This window comes from Mus pahari, chromosome X (genome assembly GCF_900095145.1).
Source record: "Mus pahari chromosome X, PAHARI_EIJ_v1.1, whole genome shotgun sequence".
NCBI classification, from domain to species: domain Eukaryota; kingdom Metazoa; phylum Chordata; class Mammalia; order Rodentia; family Muridae; genus Mus; species Mus pahari.
In genome coordinates, this window is record NC_034613.1 from 28,748,859 (window position 1) to 28,767,258 (window position 18,400).

Below are 18,400 nucleotides of genomic sequence, written 5' to 3' on the forward strand. Positions count from 1 at the left end.
CTCAGAAATCCGCCTGCCTCTGCCTCCCAAGTGCTGGGATTATAAAGGCGTGTGCCACCACGCCCGGGGATACATGTATTTTTTTCTTGTGTTTTTATTTTTTCCTTTTATGATACATGTATTTCTTACCACATGTCTGTGCACCATGTGTATGCTTGTTACCCATGGAGGCTAGAAGAGGGCATGGGATCTCTTGAGCCTCCTCCATGTATGTGCTGGGAACCCAGCCCTGAAACCCATTGTGATGTTTTTGTAGTTGCTTTCCTTGTGTATTGTTTTATTCTCTTTGGGTACCACATTCAATGAAGGTTTAGTTAAGAGTAGCTGGGGTCTCTGTGTGCTGTTAAGCTTGCCCAGTTTTGAGCAGTTTCTTGGTCATAAATCCATTACCTATAGCTTAGTGAGATTTTATCACTAATCTGTTTATAATAAGAATTCTAATGAATATGGTCTACCATTTCCACTTTTCTTGCATTTCAGCCAATACTGAAAAGGAAGGGTTGTGATTTACTTTGAAAGAAGAGGATGATTGCTGGGTGTGGCAGGACACACCTTTACTCCCAGCACTTAGGGACAGAGGTAGATGAGTATGAATTCAAGGCCAGCCTGGTGTATGTAGGGAGTTCCAGGGTAGCCAGGGCTACATAGAGAGACCCTGTCTCAAACAACAGGAAAACTATAAGCAGGAGGTGATGAGCATAAGCGTGCTCTGATGCTATGTCCATTCCTTAGTATTTTGCTCCCTTTCCTTCTTAATACAGTATCTACATATGGCCTTTAAAATACAAGTTTCTAAAGTAACAGTTTAGTTGGGAAATGTACTATTCCAGTGTTTTACATTATGTTTACGTCTCTGTTTGTGTTTCTGTGCATGTAACCCAGGGCCTGGAACAAGCTAAACAAAATGCTCTTATTATTGAACTATAACTCCAGGCCCTTGTGCCTTTTTTAAAAGCAATTCTTTCTCCCCCCCTCCTCTCCCTGTGTGTGTGTGTGTGTGTTTGTGTGTGTGAGTGAGTGTGTGTGTTTTGCTTTGTAGTATTTTTTTCTACATTTATTTTCTATATGCTTGTGGGTGCACATGTGGAACCTACAGGACAACTTGGTAGTTCTCTTCTTTTACTTCATGGATTCTGGGAGTCAAATTCAAGTACTCAGGCTTAGTGCCTTTACCTATTTAGCCATCTTGACAGCCCCATATTATATTTTAAATTATTCCAGAATTTTGTGACACATTCATAGCAAGGTCAAATTTTTGATACTGTTATGCATCAGATATAGCAGTACAAAGACTGTATTCTTTTTTTCTTAAGTAGAAATAAACCTATTAATGAAAGCCATCAGGAGATAAAATTGCTAGCTCTAAAGGAACTAGTAATAAGTTATTCTCTACCTAAACTGTAGGATTCTTCATAGCAGTATTTTTTAAATGAGCCATAGTAATACACATGCATACTAACCAGATAATTTGATTAGTGTGTGTATATGTGTATGTATAAATATATATGTGTATGTATATATATATATATATATATATATATATATATATATATATATATATATATATATATATATATATATATATATATATATATATATATATATATATATATATATATATATATATATATATATATATATATATATATGCATGCATGCACATACACACACACAGTTTTTTCAAGGTGGTTTCTCTGTGTAGCCCTGGCTGTCCTGGAACTCTGTAGACCAGGCTGGCCTTGTACTCTGATCCAACTGCCTCTCCCTCCTAATTGTTGGGGTTAGAGGTACACATAACCGCCACTGGGCCTGATTCTTTTATATTATTCTGTATTGTATATGACGAGTTTCTGTGTGTGTCAGGGTATGCTTTTGGAGGTCTGAAGCCAAGGTCAGAGAATATGTTCTTTTTACCTGTATTTGGGTTTCAGAGATACTTGGTAAGCACTTAGCTACCTCATCAGGACCCATAACTTATTCTTGAGTTTACTTAAAGAGATTTCGGTAAGAAAAAAAAAAAAACCAAAATGAATTGCTTTCCTAAACCAAAAAATCACAATTAAAAATAATACTTCACAGGATGCGCACTCTCCCCATTCAACTGCCTACAATTCCTGAATGGTACCTAGGATGCTTCAGGGCCTCCAAGTAACCTTATGTTGGCATATTTTAAGAAGTATTAAAGATAAATTCGTAGGTGCCATTAATGCAATATAAACCAAATGTAATTTTAAAATCATTTTTGTTATTCCCTTCATTAGTATGAATGATGGTACTGGCATTTTAGTGAAGTACTTTGTGAGTCAAACTTCAGGGCTTTAAGAGACACTGCAAAGTTTGTTCTGGCTTAAGTTCAATTAAGTTTTCATTATAATCATTACATGAAAAGAAATCAATTTTTATCTGCGTTCCTTGTCATTTTGAAATATATTTTCAAAGTGAGTAGTGACTAACATACAGCAAACAGCAATCTTGTTTATGGTGACTGTCTTTAAGTTTGGAGAATAATGGAAAAATAAATCCCTTTTGGGGGTGGTTCTTAGAATAGTTTCTAGAGATGTGTTTCCTAACTAGTCTCTCTATACCATCTCCCCATCTTTATGTTATTTAATAATTAAAAGAAAACTCAGGTAGCATTAAAAACAAAGTACGTATGAAAAAGGTGATAAAACTTTCTCCCCCCTTTTACTACAGGAACATTTAAACTTACAATTGAATTCACTGAAGAATATCCAAATAAACCACCTACTGTTAGATTTGTCTCTAAGATGTTCCATCCTAACGGTAAGTATTTCAGACATGTTATAAGGTCCTACAATGCTTATTACAGTGGCGTTCCAAATGCTGTTACTGCTTTTGTGTGGTGCTTAGCTATCCTCTGTCCCTGGAAATGAATTTGTTCATGGTCTTTACTATCCTGATCTTAGTCCGAGAAAAGCAAGAAGATGGTACCAACCCTTGCTTGGAGTCTTTTTTTTTTTTTCCCGAGATAGGGTTTCTCTGTGTAGCCCTGGCTGTCCTGGAACTCACTTTGTAGACCAGGCTGGCCTCAAACTCAGAAATCCGCCTGCCTCTGCCTCCCGAGTCCTGGCTTTGCTTGGAGTCTTAACAGTCTGCTGGCTTTGTGACCTTTGTTACTTACTAAACAAAAATATTGGGGGGTTCTGATTAATGAAAAGGCCAAGTAGGATAATTGTGTATTATAATTATCTTCATTGGCATTCAGAAAGACATTTTTCAACTTCAGGTACAAATCAGAATTACCATGGAAATTTTTTTTTTTTTTTGTGATCCACCCCAGACCTATCAAACACCAGATTCAGTTGAAGGACCTGGTGCAGATTGTTGGAAAAGTGCTAGCAGTCTACAGGTTTCTGTCTTTTACTTTTTTTGTAATTTTGATATTTTTTTTCATGGTGTAAAGACTTCTATATTTATGCCAAAATAAAACTTTGTGAATGCTAAGTGTTACTATTATAAATAGGATATATAGTTTTCAGACTTGGTGGGCTGAATTTCCCATGATTTTATGGTTAGGATAACCACTGGAAAACATATGATGTCCTGAACAGAAGGGCTGTTTCTTCAGAATAAGCTCTACCTTATAGTTATTTACCATTTGTTATTTCCTGGTCACTTTATTTCTCTAGTAATGATTGATACCTTTTTAGATAGTTAACTAGGAATCTTTAAACTTAAAAAGCAAAGTATCCTTGAGTATTTTTGTCTTGAATATGTTTAAACTTTAGTAGTCTTATATTTAACATACCAACTTCTGTGTTCTTAGTCTATGCAGATGGTAGTATATGTCTGGATATACTTCAGAACCGTTGGAGTCCAACCTATGATGTGTCTTCCATTTTAACATCCATACAGGTGATTTTTAAAAAAATTCTTTATTGTGATTATGATCTTTGATGTTTTTACATTAGTGATTGTTTTGACCTTTTAAATTTTGGGGCCAAGCTTATTGTATAAGTAAAAGAGTACACCATTAAATACCAAGTCACCAGGAAATATGTGTATGTATCGTTGCCTGAACTGCTGGCAGTTAAAGTTAGTATGTGGAAGATTGAAAAATTAACTATTTTTGGGACAGGTGTACTATCACCAACTGATAAATAAGCATTTGTTCTCAACTTTTTGGTCTTGTTGCACTGAGGAATTCACTCACATTTGTATCTTTTCTCTGTAGTCTCTATTGGATGAACCTAATCCCAATAGTCCAGCAAACAGCCAGGCTGCCCAGCTGTACCAGGAGAACAAGCGGGAATATGAAAAGCGTGTTTCTGCAATAGTAGAACAAAGCTGGCGTGACTGTTGACTCAGGGTAAAGCAGAAGAAGAGGCTGGCCATAAGAAAAAATGTATATTGATGCATTTATCACCTTATTCCTAATTCATTACATTTACTTTATTAAAAACAAAATAGCTGTTGTGCTGTTTCTGTCTTCCCTTGGCAAGTTTTTCTTCCCCTTTCAGTCCTCCTGTGGAGCATCAGAGATACTATTTGAAATCCAATGTACTGTACCTGGGTTACTTGCAAACATTACAATTGCATATGTCCCTTTGTTGTATCTCATCTCCAGCCTCAAAGCAGTTATCAGGTTACTGTACTTTTTATACTAAGCTTTTAAGATAAAATATTATGTATAGTCTGGTGACCAGGATGTTATTTGTAACAAAATGATTGCTGCTGTGTTTCATCCTGGGCAGTCCTTCCCTTGTGTTTGATTTGACAAAGAATGTATTTAGAATATGACCTAAAGAAAACAGGAATACATTCATATAAACAATATTTGAAAGGGGAAGGAAAGCTGAAAAATCCTATACTCATTTGTAAGCAATATGAACAATAAGATGGCACTTATTGGTAGCAAGGAGACTGCTAAAGGACCCAGCTAACAAACTGAAGCAATTTTAATAACTGACACAGCCCACTTTGTGCAGGATATTAATAGTGTAAACTCATTATATTTCGGAATCCCGGCCTTCAGACTTGTTTTTTATAGAGGTGTGAGTACAGGACTAGACTTTTTTTTAAGTTAGGAAAAACTAAAGATCCTCTATTCTCTTAAAGGAGCAGTATTGCCCTAAATGAACTTTCCTTTTTATGATTCAAGAAAGGGAAGGGAGCGTATCTTGGAAACTTTTCCCATTCAAATCCTGAGTTAATGCTGCATGCTTTCAGTGTTTTGAGAACCTTCTAATGCCCATATCTGCAATTTTTCTTTGGATATTTACACTTTTAAATATACAGTATGGGGCAAGGCTTATAAATGTTTTGTCTAATATATTTTAATTGTTAATCTATTATGCATTTATAGCATTTCTAACTTTGCACAAGTAACCCATGTAAAAACTGTACATTTTCAAAAGTTGTAAATAAAAAAATAACCTTAAAATTTAGTTCACACTTTTATTAACTTTTAAAGGGATTTCTTATCTACTTATCTTCCCCTTTAAAAAGTACAACAAAAGCAAAAAAAAAAAATGCTTTCTGGGAACAGCCAGTACTGTTAGAAAACCTTTTTTCCTTTTTTTTTTTCAACTTTTCAGTCACAGAATTAATGTTTTTCAAACATTTTGACATAAATTTGGGATATATTGTAGACAAGAGAAAGCATGAAATGACGGTAGTTATTTTACTAGTATCCTCAGAGACCAAGCTCTAACTTGTTGGTCTTGACAATCTACCTGTTAAAAACTAACCTCTAGTTTAGTAAGGTGTCTTTGTGCATGCCTCTAATTCCATCATTGGGAGGCAGAGGCAGATGGATCTCTTGAGTTTGAGGCCAGCATGATCCACAGAGTTCCAGGCCAGTTACATAACAAGACCCTGTATCAATGGAAAATAGTGGGGAGGTGGGGGGCAATTTGAGAGACAGCTCAGTGGTTAAGAACACTTGCTGTTTTTCCAGAGGACCCTGTTCCAGTTCCCAGGACTCTCTGGGTTGCTCACAACTACTGACTCCAGTTCTAAGGGGATCTGATGCCACCTTCTGGCCTTTATGGGTACTACACTCAGATGGTGCACAAACATCCATTGAGGCAGGCACATAAAACACATGCATAAGGCTGGGCGTGGTGGTGGTGGTGGTGGTGGCGGCGGGGGCGTACGCCTTTAATACTAGCACTTAGGAGGCAGAGGCAGGTGGATTTCTTAGTTGGAGGCCAGCCTGGTCTACAAAGTGAGTCCCAGAACAGCCAGGGCTATACAGAGAAACCCTGTCTCGACACCCCCCCCAAAATGCATAAAATAAACTTTTAACAGTACAAAATTTTATATAAAATGTTTTAATACTATATAAAATTAGGACAAGTATTCTCTGACAGCATGTTGGAATGTAAGTAGGCTCTCTGAGGAGTCACCTATTTCATTTTAGAGACTCTGATAGTGGCATGTTATCTTATTAATAGTTGAAGGGAAAAGATGTGTGCACCTCAGTCATCCTTGAAGGGTACTTAAACTTCATGGTGGGAGAGTTCAATCTACACTATTAAATACCACATTAATTGTATTGTTCCACTTAGGAGTGATGTCCGCAAATACACTTAGTGTTTCCCATCAAGTCCATTATCTGCTTCAGAGTAGAATCCCATCACATATTTGGTATTTGAGCTAGGTTTTTCACCTTGTTTTAGTTGGGCACCTTAAATATTGGTACTGTTAATTTAAGATGAGACCAGGAACATGCCGATTTTAGTAACATTTTATTTTGTACACTTTCGGAGAAACACCATCTCCAATTTCTCAGGAGATAATCCTCTTGCAACCTTAATAATGAAGCTGACACAGACATAGAGCTACCACTAAACACTCATTGGAACATTTAATACAAATTACCTTTTTCTCTCCTTTGTAATTTTTATCACAGGCTGCCTTGTCTGCATGTAATTACAAGAAAGTTAAAGCAGATTTGCAAGGTGCCTTTTTGAGATACAATCTTGTCTTCAATTCTGCACCTGCTTATGTGAGGAAGGGGGTATGCTGAAGAACCAAAGTTGTAATTGGAGTCCTTTATATAGGAACCATCTCAAGGGTTACTCATAGCAATGTGAACACATTGAATACTATCTTAAAAATAAAAAGTAAAGAGATGGCCCCAATGGAATGTGTACTTCTATTCACCTTTGCAATCAAGGTGGGAGGGGGATTCAAAAGTGGCTCAGTGAGCACAAGCACATATACATAGACAGATTTCAGCTTATATTTAATGCAAATAAAACTTGGAAGTGCTCATATACTGTCAGGTTTTACAGCAAAGTTCCTCAGCTAAAAATGACTGTTATGTCTAAGAAAAGGAAAATGTAAGGAGCAACAAGAGGGGCAGCTGCAAACTGTAACGGCCGAGTTGTCAGCAGCTTATTCCTCAACCTCATTTCTCCACATTACTCTATTCTCAGTTGGTGACTTTGTTCTAATTCCACATTGATACTAAAGCTGCTCTACCAAGTTATCTGGCCCCCTAAAATGAACCCAATTCTTAAATAGCTTACCCAATTATCACAAAGTCTTAAGTGTAATTCGTCTGCTTTATTACACTTTTATCAACAAACCTGACTTTGGATTTCCTACCATTTTTTTCCCACCAAAACCAAACATCAACAAAACATTCTGGAAGACATGTAAATGGAGAATGCAAACCAAGTTTCCTTATCTTGTAGTCTCTAAAAACCACCTTTTGTCACTCAGAACCAAGGACACAGTGTTCTAAGTACCTGAACCACAACTTTCCAAAACGGGAGTGAATTTTGGCAGGTTAAAGAAATAATTATAATCACAAAATTCTGTCGTTGTTCTCTGGTTTTGCTAAAGTATTAAGCACCAAAGTAAAATGCACATCTCTTCTACTAAAACTAGTGAAGAATGTAGACTATGGTGTGGAAAAGCAGCAGGAGGCTGATGCCATACTGTGCTAGCCAATGTAAGCATGTAAGTTAAGAGATCCAGGTATAAAAGCTAATTGATATTTTTAAATGCTCATTTTACTCTAGCCTTTTAGCATTAAATAGAAAAGGGGGGTGGGGCAAAAAGGAATTTACCATGTATTGTGAACCACTTATATGCCAAACATGGACACTGCAAACGAGCGCTCAAGAGCTGGCTCAGCAGTTAAGAACAGACAGTGCTCTTCCAGAGGACCAGCGTTCAGTTTCCAGCACCCCTATCAGGAGGCTCACTACTTACTGCCTGTATTGCCAGCTCCAACTGACACTTCTGGCCTCCATGGATGGGCATATGCACTCACATGCATATAACACACCCCCAGACATACACGCATTATAGAAAAATAAATCTTTTTAAAAAAGATATTGCAAACAACCTTAGAGTCCTTACCATCATTTCTCTGGAGTTAACTAAATATTAATATTCATTTGCTATATTGCTAGATTTTAGTTGATTCATTTAAAATACAATAAAACCACATAAAACTAAGCACTCAAAGATTTGATAAGCCAGAATATTGGCATTCAAGGAAAAAAACACACACACAAAAACAAAAACGTGATGAGTGACAGAGTCTGCTCTCATTTGCTAAATCATTACATTTATCCATGTGTGCTCTAACAGAAACATTTTGTGCAATCATCACTTTCAAAAACCCAAAGTGTTGCTACTAGGTTGCTCTCCAGAAATAATTACACCACCATTTTGATCAACTTTGGCTCCTTTTTATTCAGGAAGCAGACACTAACTCTTATTTTTATACATTTTTACATTCCAGAAATAAGCGAAAATAGCAGTTTTAAGTATGTTACAAAGTTGGCTTTGGGAATAATAAGCTTTTTGAGTGGGGAACCAGCCAACTGACCTTTTTCATCAAAGCACCAGTGTATCTCCAGTCTTTTACCAAGCTCTACCACAGCTATGGTTGCCTTGGGTATGGTGCACAAACCATGTGAAAGCTACAGTGGAAAGTTGCTCTGAGTCTCTCTGCAAGGCACCAAGAACAAACAGTTCAAGCTTCCTTTCTTCTGATTGATAATCAAGGCTTTTTGGAAACTTTTCGACATCTCTCTCAGTAGTGCTCTTTCAGCATGAAGACTAGAATTTGTTAAAAAGTCATATGTCACAAGACACAGTAAATCACTTCCAATATCCTGGAAATCACAGGGTAGAAGTTATAAATAAACACACACTAAAATTACTTTAAAGAAAGTTTTACATCATTTAGTTGATAAAGACATTTACACGTACAGCACAATTTATTGTTAAATGCTCTACAACTGGCTTCTCACAAAGATGAAAATTGATGATACAAAATGACCTGACATGTTAAGTAAATCTGGAATTAGCGTAGTTAGAGTCAGCATTGACTTTACATATTGTTGCAGATTGCTGTGCTATGCCCTTTATAATGTGAAGTATTTTCCTCAGGGTGAAATTGCACTTAGATGGGTGTTTTTACTTGTACAAACTACTAAAATCTGAGGGAACAGAGCCATATCAAAGACACAAACAGTAACTGCACAATTTCATCTGCTGGATTAAGCTAATAATACAAGTGGACAGAATTCTCTAGGTTCCAATACCTAATAAAGCACTATATGAAATGAACAAGGTGAAGCATCTTAAGAATGAATACTCTTCAGCCAGAACGGGTAGCTTTTTTTGTTGTGTATCTGTTTCATGAGGCATTTATAAGACAACTTAGTAAAATCTTAGTTTGCTTGGGGCATAACAAGCTCATAATGTCCCACTTGGCCCTCCTGTTTGAGTTGATCTAGTAGGTCTTCCTTCCGCCGTTTTCTACCTACCACCAGGTACCTATCATGGCCCACCCCATGAGACTTACTCTTCAGGCCATACTTCTGAGCAATCTGATGTATTTGCTTCCGTTCATCATTGGTCAGCTCCGTGGAGAAGGTCAAATCGGAGTGGCTTTCAGAGCGGGCATAGTTTCTGATGATTTGTTCTATATCCCTCTTAGCAATTTTATTGACCCTCTCTACATCTAGACCAAGGCCTTCTCGCTTATGCTGCTCTTTAACTGAGATAGGCTCCCGTATGCCCTCACCAGATTTCCCCAAACCACCACCAGTCCAGCCCATCTTTCTCAGCAGTTGATTCCCTATGTTATCTTCTTTGATTTGCTGTTTGTAAGCTTCTTCTGCCGAGCGGCCCTGAATCTCATTTCTTGAAATCACATCTTCCACAGTCCCTTTCTTCAAGTTGTTAATGACAGTTGGCTGGGTCTTTTTGAGGGTCTTTACGGCTTCTCCAGCAGCTTCATATTTGACACTTTTCTTCACACCAACTGCTTCTGCAATGACTTCGCTCTCTAGAATCACCTTGCATTTCCAGCGGAGCCCTGTCATCCTTTCATAGACATATTCAACCGTCATTCGGTTAAACTGAGCCGTATCATTCAATGTGCACACAGGATTGGAAGAATTCTCATAAACGACAAGATCTTTGATATCTTTCTTCTTTCCGGATCCTTTGGGTGAAGAGCCTGAGTGACACTGGGAACTTTTGACAGACGGATAAGTGGGCTGTGTTTTTTGAAGAACTTTCAAAGCCTCATCAGCAGCGGCATGTTTGCTTGTTTTCTTGGTTCCATAACCTTCAGCTAAGCAGTGATCTTGCAGGAATACGCGACACCGCCATGTGCGGTTTGGCATCATCTCGTATTTGTACTCAATTGACATTTTGTTGAATGAGGCGGAATTGTTAAGGATGCCAATTGCATCATTTGCATTTTCTGTAATGACAAAATTGGTCCAGTGTTTGGCGGAACTATTAAAAATAGGCTGCCCAGAAGCATCCTTTCCCAGTACTACCAGGTCTTCTGGTGGTTTCAGAGCTGGGGGAAATTCATATGAAAGCATACCAATCTGGCACACCACAAGGTCCTCTCCAATCACGTGCTTGAATTTCCGTCGGACAACCCTGACCTCAATCGTCTTCTGCAGGAGTTTTACAGCTAGCTCAGTAGCTCGGTCTCTGGAGCCGTTCTTGCTACCTGCATAACCTGTAGTTAGGTAGATATTTTGGCATCTAACTTCACAAGCATAACCATCTGTGAGAAGTTTTTTATTTTTGGGGATGTCAGCAGGAGGAATCTCTTTTAAAGGAGCATATATATACTCAGGATTTGTCTTACATGCCTGAATACAACGAGTTAGCATGTAGGTATAATTAATCTTATCAGATCCAGAAGTCATCTCTGGATTAGAAAGGTTCTTCCAGATAGTTGCTGTTAACTTTTCAATAAAATACTGTTTCTCGGCAACCAACGACTGAGGGTACATCTGTGAAGGAGGGGGCTCGGGAGCTGGCTGACAGTTTGCCTGCTGGGATGTGCTGCTTGGGGCAGGGTTCCCACTGTCAAAATACATGTTGGTTGCTACAGGCTGGTCTTTTGTGAAAATAAATCCCGATGAATTACAATACTGCGAATTCCCATCCTGGATACTGAAAGAGTCTTGAGTATAATCTTGGTAGAAGTTTCTTGGCATGCTGGTAAATTGCGTTCGTCCATTTACCTCTTTTGTTTGAGGGCCATACGGATCTTCCTGTCTTTCAGCTTTTGAACTACTAGCTACAAAATGTACAGGCTCAAAACGAGGTCTCACATGGAATTTGGAACCAGCTTGCTTTTTAGGAGGATTTTGACCTATAGAATGAGTGAAATTTACAATTTATTAAAATGGGAATATTTCAAAAGAACCAAGCAGCAACCATATAATCTGAAAGCTGTACTGCTGGGACAAGGTCTGTAGCAGTGACTTGGGCAAAGGGATTCGGAGTAATGGAAGAGTTACCTAATAAGGCGTGATGCTCCCTCTCCCTCCATGCATAAAGAAAAACTCGTACCAGGAAACAATTCATTGAATCAAACAAGGACTTTTCAACAGAAGCGCTAAAGCGCAGTGAAATGTGCTCTTCACCTATACTGGAAAGATGTGCTAAGACAATCTTATACCACCTGTGCTACAAGGTCCCCAGAACTACAGATGACTCTTAATGAAACAGAAACGATAGATGACCAGATGCACTTACTAAATCTTTCTCTCCTGTATCAGGTGTGAGTGACTCTTATTATACAGCTTTATATCATTGCTAACTACAGTATCAAAAATAGGTTTCCACCAAAACCTTAGTTCTGCACAAAATGCTGTTACCTGTATTTCTAGAACAGATAAAACCTGGAACTGATGATTAATAGGGGACACCACATCTGAAGCCATGGAAACCTACTACTAAGGCTATCCCAGAGATTAGTGCTTCTTCCCTATAGCACTCCTCAGTGCTATAGAAAGCTAGTCCATCTGGACCTATCCAAGAATATTTAATTACTCAGATGCTCATATGATCTCAGAACGAGACTCTTCTATTTAGAGGCAGGTTCCATGGCATAGACTTCTAGAACAGCATTTTACTGGGACTTCTATACTTTCGGTTCCTTTTAGCACCATCAAAAATTGTACATAAGATAGAAACCATTTATCTGGGTATGGAGGAACACACCACTAATCCCAGCACTCAGGAAGCAGAAGCAGGTGGATATCTGTGAATTCAAGGCCACTTTAGTGTACCATGTGGGTTCTAGGACAGCCAGGTCTACACAGACACTGTCTCAAAATCAAACTAATAAAAGAAACCAACAAAAACTCATTTATCTCTGCATAGAATCCAATGCTACCAGTGTTATTTGGAGCCATGTGACACATTTTAAGAAGCCAGCCTTTTCACATCCCACTTTCCAGAAACAAGGTACACTCACCATCATAGGTTGAAAGGTAGCGTTTTTGGCCTTTGGAAGGTTTGGGCAGCATCAGATCATATGACGGCATCTCCCCAATATCAATACCTTCAGCCATGTGAAGAATTTTTTCCATCAAGCGTGGGTTATACCTATAAATTAATATAATCTACAATTAAAATAGTTATGGATATCCTTTTTTAAATGCTTCTAAGTGAGTCTTATCATTGCTTCCAAAGAACTTTATCAGCAGGGTAATTGTTATGAAAACAAAGAATCAGACCTAAAATATTTACCTGTGGAATGAGTAGTTTTATTTATTAGGCATTAAGATAAATATTTATGCATAAAACATATGCAAACACAGGGGCTGGAGAGATGGTTCATCATCTAAGAGCACTGAAGACTCTTCCAGGAGACAGACTTGATTCCTAGCACCCACATGGCTGCTTACAACTATCTATAATTCCTTTTCTAGAGCATACAACACTCTCTTCTGGACTCTGTGGGCAATAGGCATGTGTGTTGTGTACAGACATATGCAGGGAAAAAAAGTCACGCACATAAAAATAAATAATTTTTAAAAAGGCATACATAGTTTCTAGCCAAAACCTATTTTTTTTTTTTTTTTTGGTTTTTCGAGACAGGGTTTCTCTGTATAGCCCTGGCTGTCCTGGAACTCAGAAATCCACCTGCCTCTGCCTCCCGAGTGCTGGGATTAAAGATGTGCGCCACCACACCCGGCTCAAAACCTTATTTTTAACACATGAATTGAAAATATACCTATGTACTCATGATCTTTCTCTTTCAAATATGTACTGCATATAAAAAATTAAATTTATATGTTTACAAAAATACTAAGAATGTTAAGGACAGCTATGTTACTAACATCCAAATTGTAGCTGCTATCATTTCTCATGAAAAGGAAGCTGTTCCTCAGAGAAATGCATGCTTCCAAGTCTGGGGCAGGAAATGTCTAAGGAGAGCCCAGGAAATCTTGGGCCTACAACAAAGAAACTGTCAAAGGTCACAGGAGCGGCGACTTTTAAATATATCAAATATATTTAAAAATCTATTAGTACATAATACTTACAAACCCATTATTGGTAACTTTTGGAGGATGAAAGGTAGCATTATTCTGTAAACAAGTAAATATTAAAGGAAGACTGCAAGTATTTATGCTGCATTTTCCTGTACAAACTGTACCTCAGAACCACCAAAGTATGATCAAGGAAAATGGCTTTTAAAATCTTAGTTTCACCCTGTCTCCAAAAACAAAAACAAAAACAAACAAAAACTTATCGTTTCAGCTATAAGTGTTCATGAGGGAATTGTGCACATGTGCAGGTGGGTGCCTGTGGGAGGCCAGAGGCATTAGACTCTTAGAACTAGAACTAGGGATGGGATCTGCCTCATGTGAGTACTGGGAACAAAACTCCACTCCACTTCACTAACAGCAAGAACATCATCTCTCCAGCCCAGGAAAGTCTTTTACGAAGGCATTACAGCTAAGTAAGGAAGAAATGATAGCCTACTATCACTCTGCAAGGCACAAGACGTTTACTGGTCAAGTGTTGGCAAGGGAGAACCCAGAAATGGACTCATGTAAATAATACAAGCCTGGTAGTTGACAAAATTACAATTATAATCCCAAAGAGGAAGAACCCCTGTAACAAATGGGCACCTATATGTAAAAAACCAAACAGGCAAACCTAACCCTTGCTTTACAAAAGCATATAAACTATATACATAATGAAAGTGTAAAACTATAAAACTTTCATTTTAAAAATAGTAGGAGAAACCCTCCAAGATCTAAGCTATCCAAGCATGTCTTAGAGCATGATCTATATAGGAAACAGTGTAGGCTGGAGAGATGGCTCAGTAGTTAAGAGCACTTGTTCTCGTAGAAGACCCAGGTTCAATTCCCAGCACCCACATAGCAGCTAACAACAATCAATAACTCCAGAACCAGTTCACGGCCATGCATAACGTCAGAACTTCCAGGATGCACATGATACAAACACATGTGTGAGCTAAACATGCATATACATAAAATAAATACAAATTTTAAAAAGAAAAAAGTGGTAAAAGGACCTTATCAGAATTAAAATCTTGTCCTCTTAGAAGATGCCACAAAGAAGATACACTATTCGTGAGCCATGTATTTCACAAGAACCTGTTGGCTCCAGACTCAAGAGGAACAAAATCAAGCTTTCAAATTCACAAGAGGAGCTGGGGAGATGGCTCAGTGGGTAAAGCAGCACTTGCTATATAAGCAGGAGGCCTCCAGATTCAAATTCCCAGCACCTATGTAAAAGCTGGGCATGGCCATATATATGTCAGTAACCTCTGAATTGAGGGACAGAGAGAGGTAGATGCCACAGCTTGTTGGCCAGCCAATGTAGCTAAAATGGTGACCTTTGGGTTCAGTGATATAGTTATTCTAGAAAACAATTTGGCATTTTCTAATTAAACTAAACATCAATTACCACATGAACTGGACTTACGTTCATACAAAGACTTGTATATTAATGCTCACAAGAGTCTTATAGGCCTAACTATAATCAGCCCAGATATCTTTCAAAAGGTGAAAGGTTAAAACTCGGGTATAAACAGACAACAGAGAACTATATAGCAAGAAAAAGGAACCAACCAGCGATACGTGTCACAGTGAGTGGGAGGGTGCTGGTTTAGTTATTTAAAAAGAACAGTAGGTGGGATTCTTTGTGGTATTGGGAATATTAAAGGTCTTCTGTAAAAACATACTGCCGTTGTAAATTGTAAACACCATGGTGCCTGGCTCATGTGGTGGTCAGAGAACAACTCTGGAGTCAGCTCTCTCCCTCCATCTTAATGTGGGTTCCAGATTATCAAAGTTAGGTCATCAGTCTTGTGTGGCAAACACTCTTTACCCACTGATCCATTTCATCTGCACCCCCCCCACCCCCCACAACCACTATACATGAAGTATATAGAATGAAATACAAACAGCAAAGCTAGAGGACTCTGAGTAAGGTCTGCTGATAATAACAATGTCATTATCCTAACTGTAGTATTTTATAATCACTGAGGAGCTGCACATGCATCAATCACATTGTGCATATGGAGGTCAGATAACCACTTGAGGGAATTGGGTCTCTCCTTCCACCATGTGAGACCTGGGGATCAGGCTTAGTGGCAAATGCCTGAAGCATCTTACCAGCCTTATATCTTTCTTGGGTTTCTTTTCATTATTTTCTTCTACCCACCCCATCTGTTTGCAGACAGGGTCTCAATATACAAGTCATATGTATCTCAGTCTCCTGAGTGTTGGTATTACAGGGGTGTACCACCACAACAGGTTAGATTGGCTTTTTGATAACATAATTTTGCTGCATGGCAATTAAAAAATGACCTCAAGTGAAGTTTTATTATCATGAGCACCTGCTATCCCCCCCCCCTTTTTTTGTCTAACTGGTAGCATCTGGGAAGAAAGTCTGAAAATGAGTGACAAGCACGGCTTTTCATGAGTAGTTGTGACGTTAAAAATTAACATCTTTCGCTGGGCGTAGTGGCGCACGCCTTTAATCCCAGCACTCAGGAGGCAGAGGCAGGCGAATATCTGAGTTCGAGGCCAGCCTGGTCTACAAAGTGAGTTCCAGGACAGCCAGGGCTAGACAGAGAAACCCTGTCTCGAAAAAACAAACAAACAAACAAAATTAACACCTTTCCCATCCAGTACAGTAGGTCCCATACCCATCAGAAGAATTTCCTTATAAAGCATAAATCAAAACTTTGCAGACAGATTATGGGAAGCTAGCTATAACCTTCGTTTCTTACAGGCAATTGCTACTACAGCTAGCATCAGTACTTGAATATCCAGAGTAATTCTATTTCTTTTTTTTGTTGTTTTTTGTTTTGTTTTGTTTTTTGAGACAGGGTTTCTCTGTGTAGCCCTGGCTGTCCTGGAACTCACTTTGTAGACCAGGCTGGCCTCGAACTCAGAAATCCTCCTGCCTCTGCCTCCCGAGTGCTGGGATTAAAGGCGTGCGCCACCACGCCCGGCACAGTAATTCTATTTCTATTTACTCTTATCTGGTCATCAGAAAAGGTATCTAAAGCATCACACATTGTACACATCACTTCCTCTTGGATGTGGGGTGTCCAATTTCCAAAGTACAGGATGAAAACAAAGACTATGAAAATCAGGTGATGCTCACAGCTTAAAAACAGTTTTTATTCACTACTATAAAAATTAGTGTGTGTATATATATATATGTGTGTGTGTGTGTGTGTGTGTGTTTTGCCTACATATATATTATATTATCTGTGTACCATGTATGTGCTTGGTATTCATAAATATCAGAGAGGATGTCCGATGCTCTGGAATTGGAGTTACAGATTGTTTGTGGGCTGCCATGTGGGTGGTGGGAACTGAACCCAGGTCCTCTGAAAGAGCAGCCAGTGCTCTTAAGCCACATTTCCAGTCCAAAGTCCACAACTTTTAAAACCACTGATCTCACATTTGCAAAGACTGGTGGTACAAGCAAGCCATTTGCCTTGGGTCCAGTCAAAATTCTCTAGACCTTCAATTAGAACCTGACTCTGAATGTGCAGTATAACTGAAAATGGAACACAGGCCATAATGATGCCCACGAAGGGAATACCTAGGGCTCCCACCATTCACATTCACTTGTCTCACAAGTTTCTTCCAGCACCAGTAATTATTGTACCTATTTATTGCTCCCTATTCATTACAATTGCTGCAGAATTTGCCATCTTCCAGAGGCTATAAAAATAAACTCTTGCGTAGGCTGCCAACACAGTCAGACTCTGGCCTTTATTAGGAAGTAATGATACAAAAGAAGCCTGGCAAGCTTACGTAAGAATGGAAAGACCATTATGTTATCTAATGTTTGACTAGTCAAAATACAATGCAAAACTTTTAGAGTCTTTAATAAGATCACTAGACTTCTATTTCTGTTGCTAAAATTACCTGAATATGTACCCACTGAAGGATAAAGGTCAAGTCATTGCTATCTTTCATAGTGATTTTTCATAATACAGTACAAAATAATACCTTTAACTCCAAAGAAAACTGATGAAGAAAAATTTCACATCTCAACTATAATTGCAGTATCATCTCAAGTGTTACTTTGTATTCTTTTTGTTTATTTTCTGTGCCCTCCCATTACTAACTGATCACCCGTTTTGATCTGTTATCTATTGTAAGAGTTTTCCTTATGTTACTACCACATCTATTCTATTTTGGTTTTGCCATGCTGAAAATTGAACTCACAGACTTGAGCATTCCAGGCAAAGATTCTACCACTGAGCTATATTCCACAGCCTACTATCATATGCGTTTCAATGGTCACACAGTTCTGTATTATAGAATACGGTGTAAAATATCACTAAGGCAGGTCTACAATCATTTTTAAATGCATGCACATTTATGTGTCCATTAGATCACACATTTGGCTGTAAATACTTAAGGCAAAACCAAATGTAACAGATCTTAAAGTTCTTTATGTAGTTTACAATGCACCAAGCTTCTGGAAAGCAGGGTGGTCCTCAACTCACCTATCATGTCTAGCACATTATTAAAAGGAGGCTTATAGGGCTGGTGAGATGGCTCAGTGGGTAAGAGCACCCGACTGCTCTTCCAAAGGTCCGGAGTTCAAATCCCAGCAACCACATGGTGGCTCA

The 18,400-nt window shown here is 38.4% G+C and overlaps 2 protein-coding genes across 2 annotated transcripts in view; one reads left to right on the top strand and one right to left on the bottom strand.

Annotated features, from left to right (window-relative positions):
* Positions 1-5,404, top strand: part of Ube2a (ubiquitin conjugating enzyme E2 A) — a 12,131-nt gene extending 6,727 nt beyond the window's left edge. The window contains exons 4-6 of the mRNA XM_021187831.1: positions 2,695-2,784; positions 3,788-3,876; positions 4,196-5,404. Coding sequence (XP_021043490.1) covers positions 2,695-2,784; positions 3,788-3,876; positions 4,196-4,324 — 308 coding nt within the window. The 3' untranslated portion in view covers positions 4,325-5,404. The remainder of the gene's footprint in view (positions 1-2,694; positions 2,785-3,787; positions 3,877-4,195) is intronic.
* Positions 5,405-8,653: 3,249 nt separating this feature from the next.
* Positions 8,654-18,400, bottom strand: part of Nkrf (NFKB repressing factor) — a 15,879-nt gene continuing 6,132 nt past the window's right edge. Inside the window, exons 2-3 of the mRNA XM_021187645.2 lie at positions 12,734-12,864; positions 8,654-11,623 (exon numbers count right to left, since the gene is read on the bottom strand). Of these exons, the coding sequence (XP_021043304.1) occupies positions 9,666-11,623; positions 12,734-12,864 (2,089 nt within the window). The 3' untranslated portion in view covers positions 8,654-9,665. The remainder of the gene's footprint in view (positions 11,624-12,733; positions 12,865-18,400) is intronic.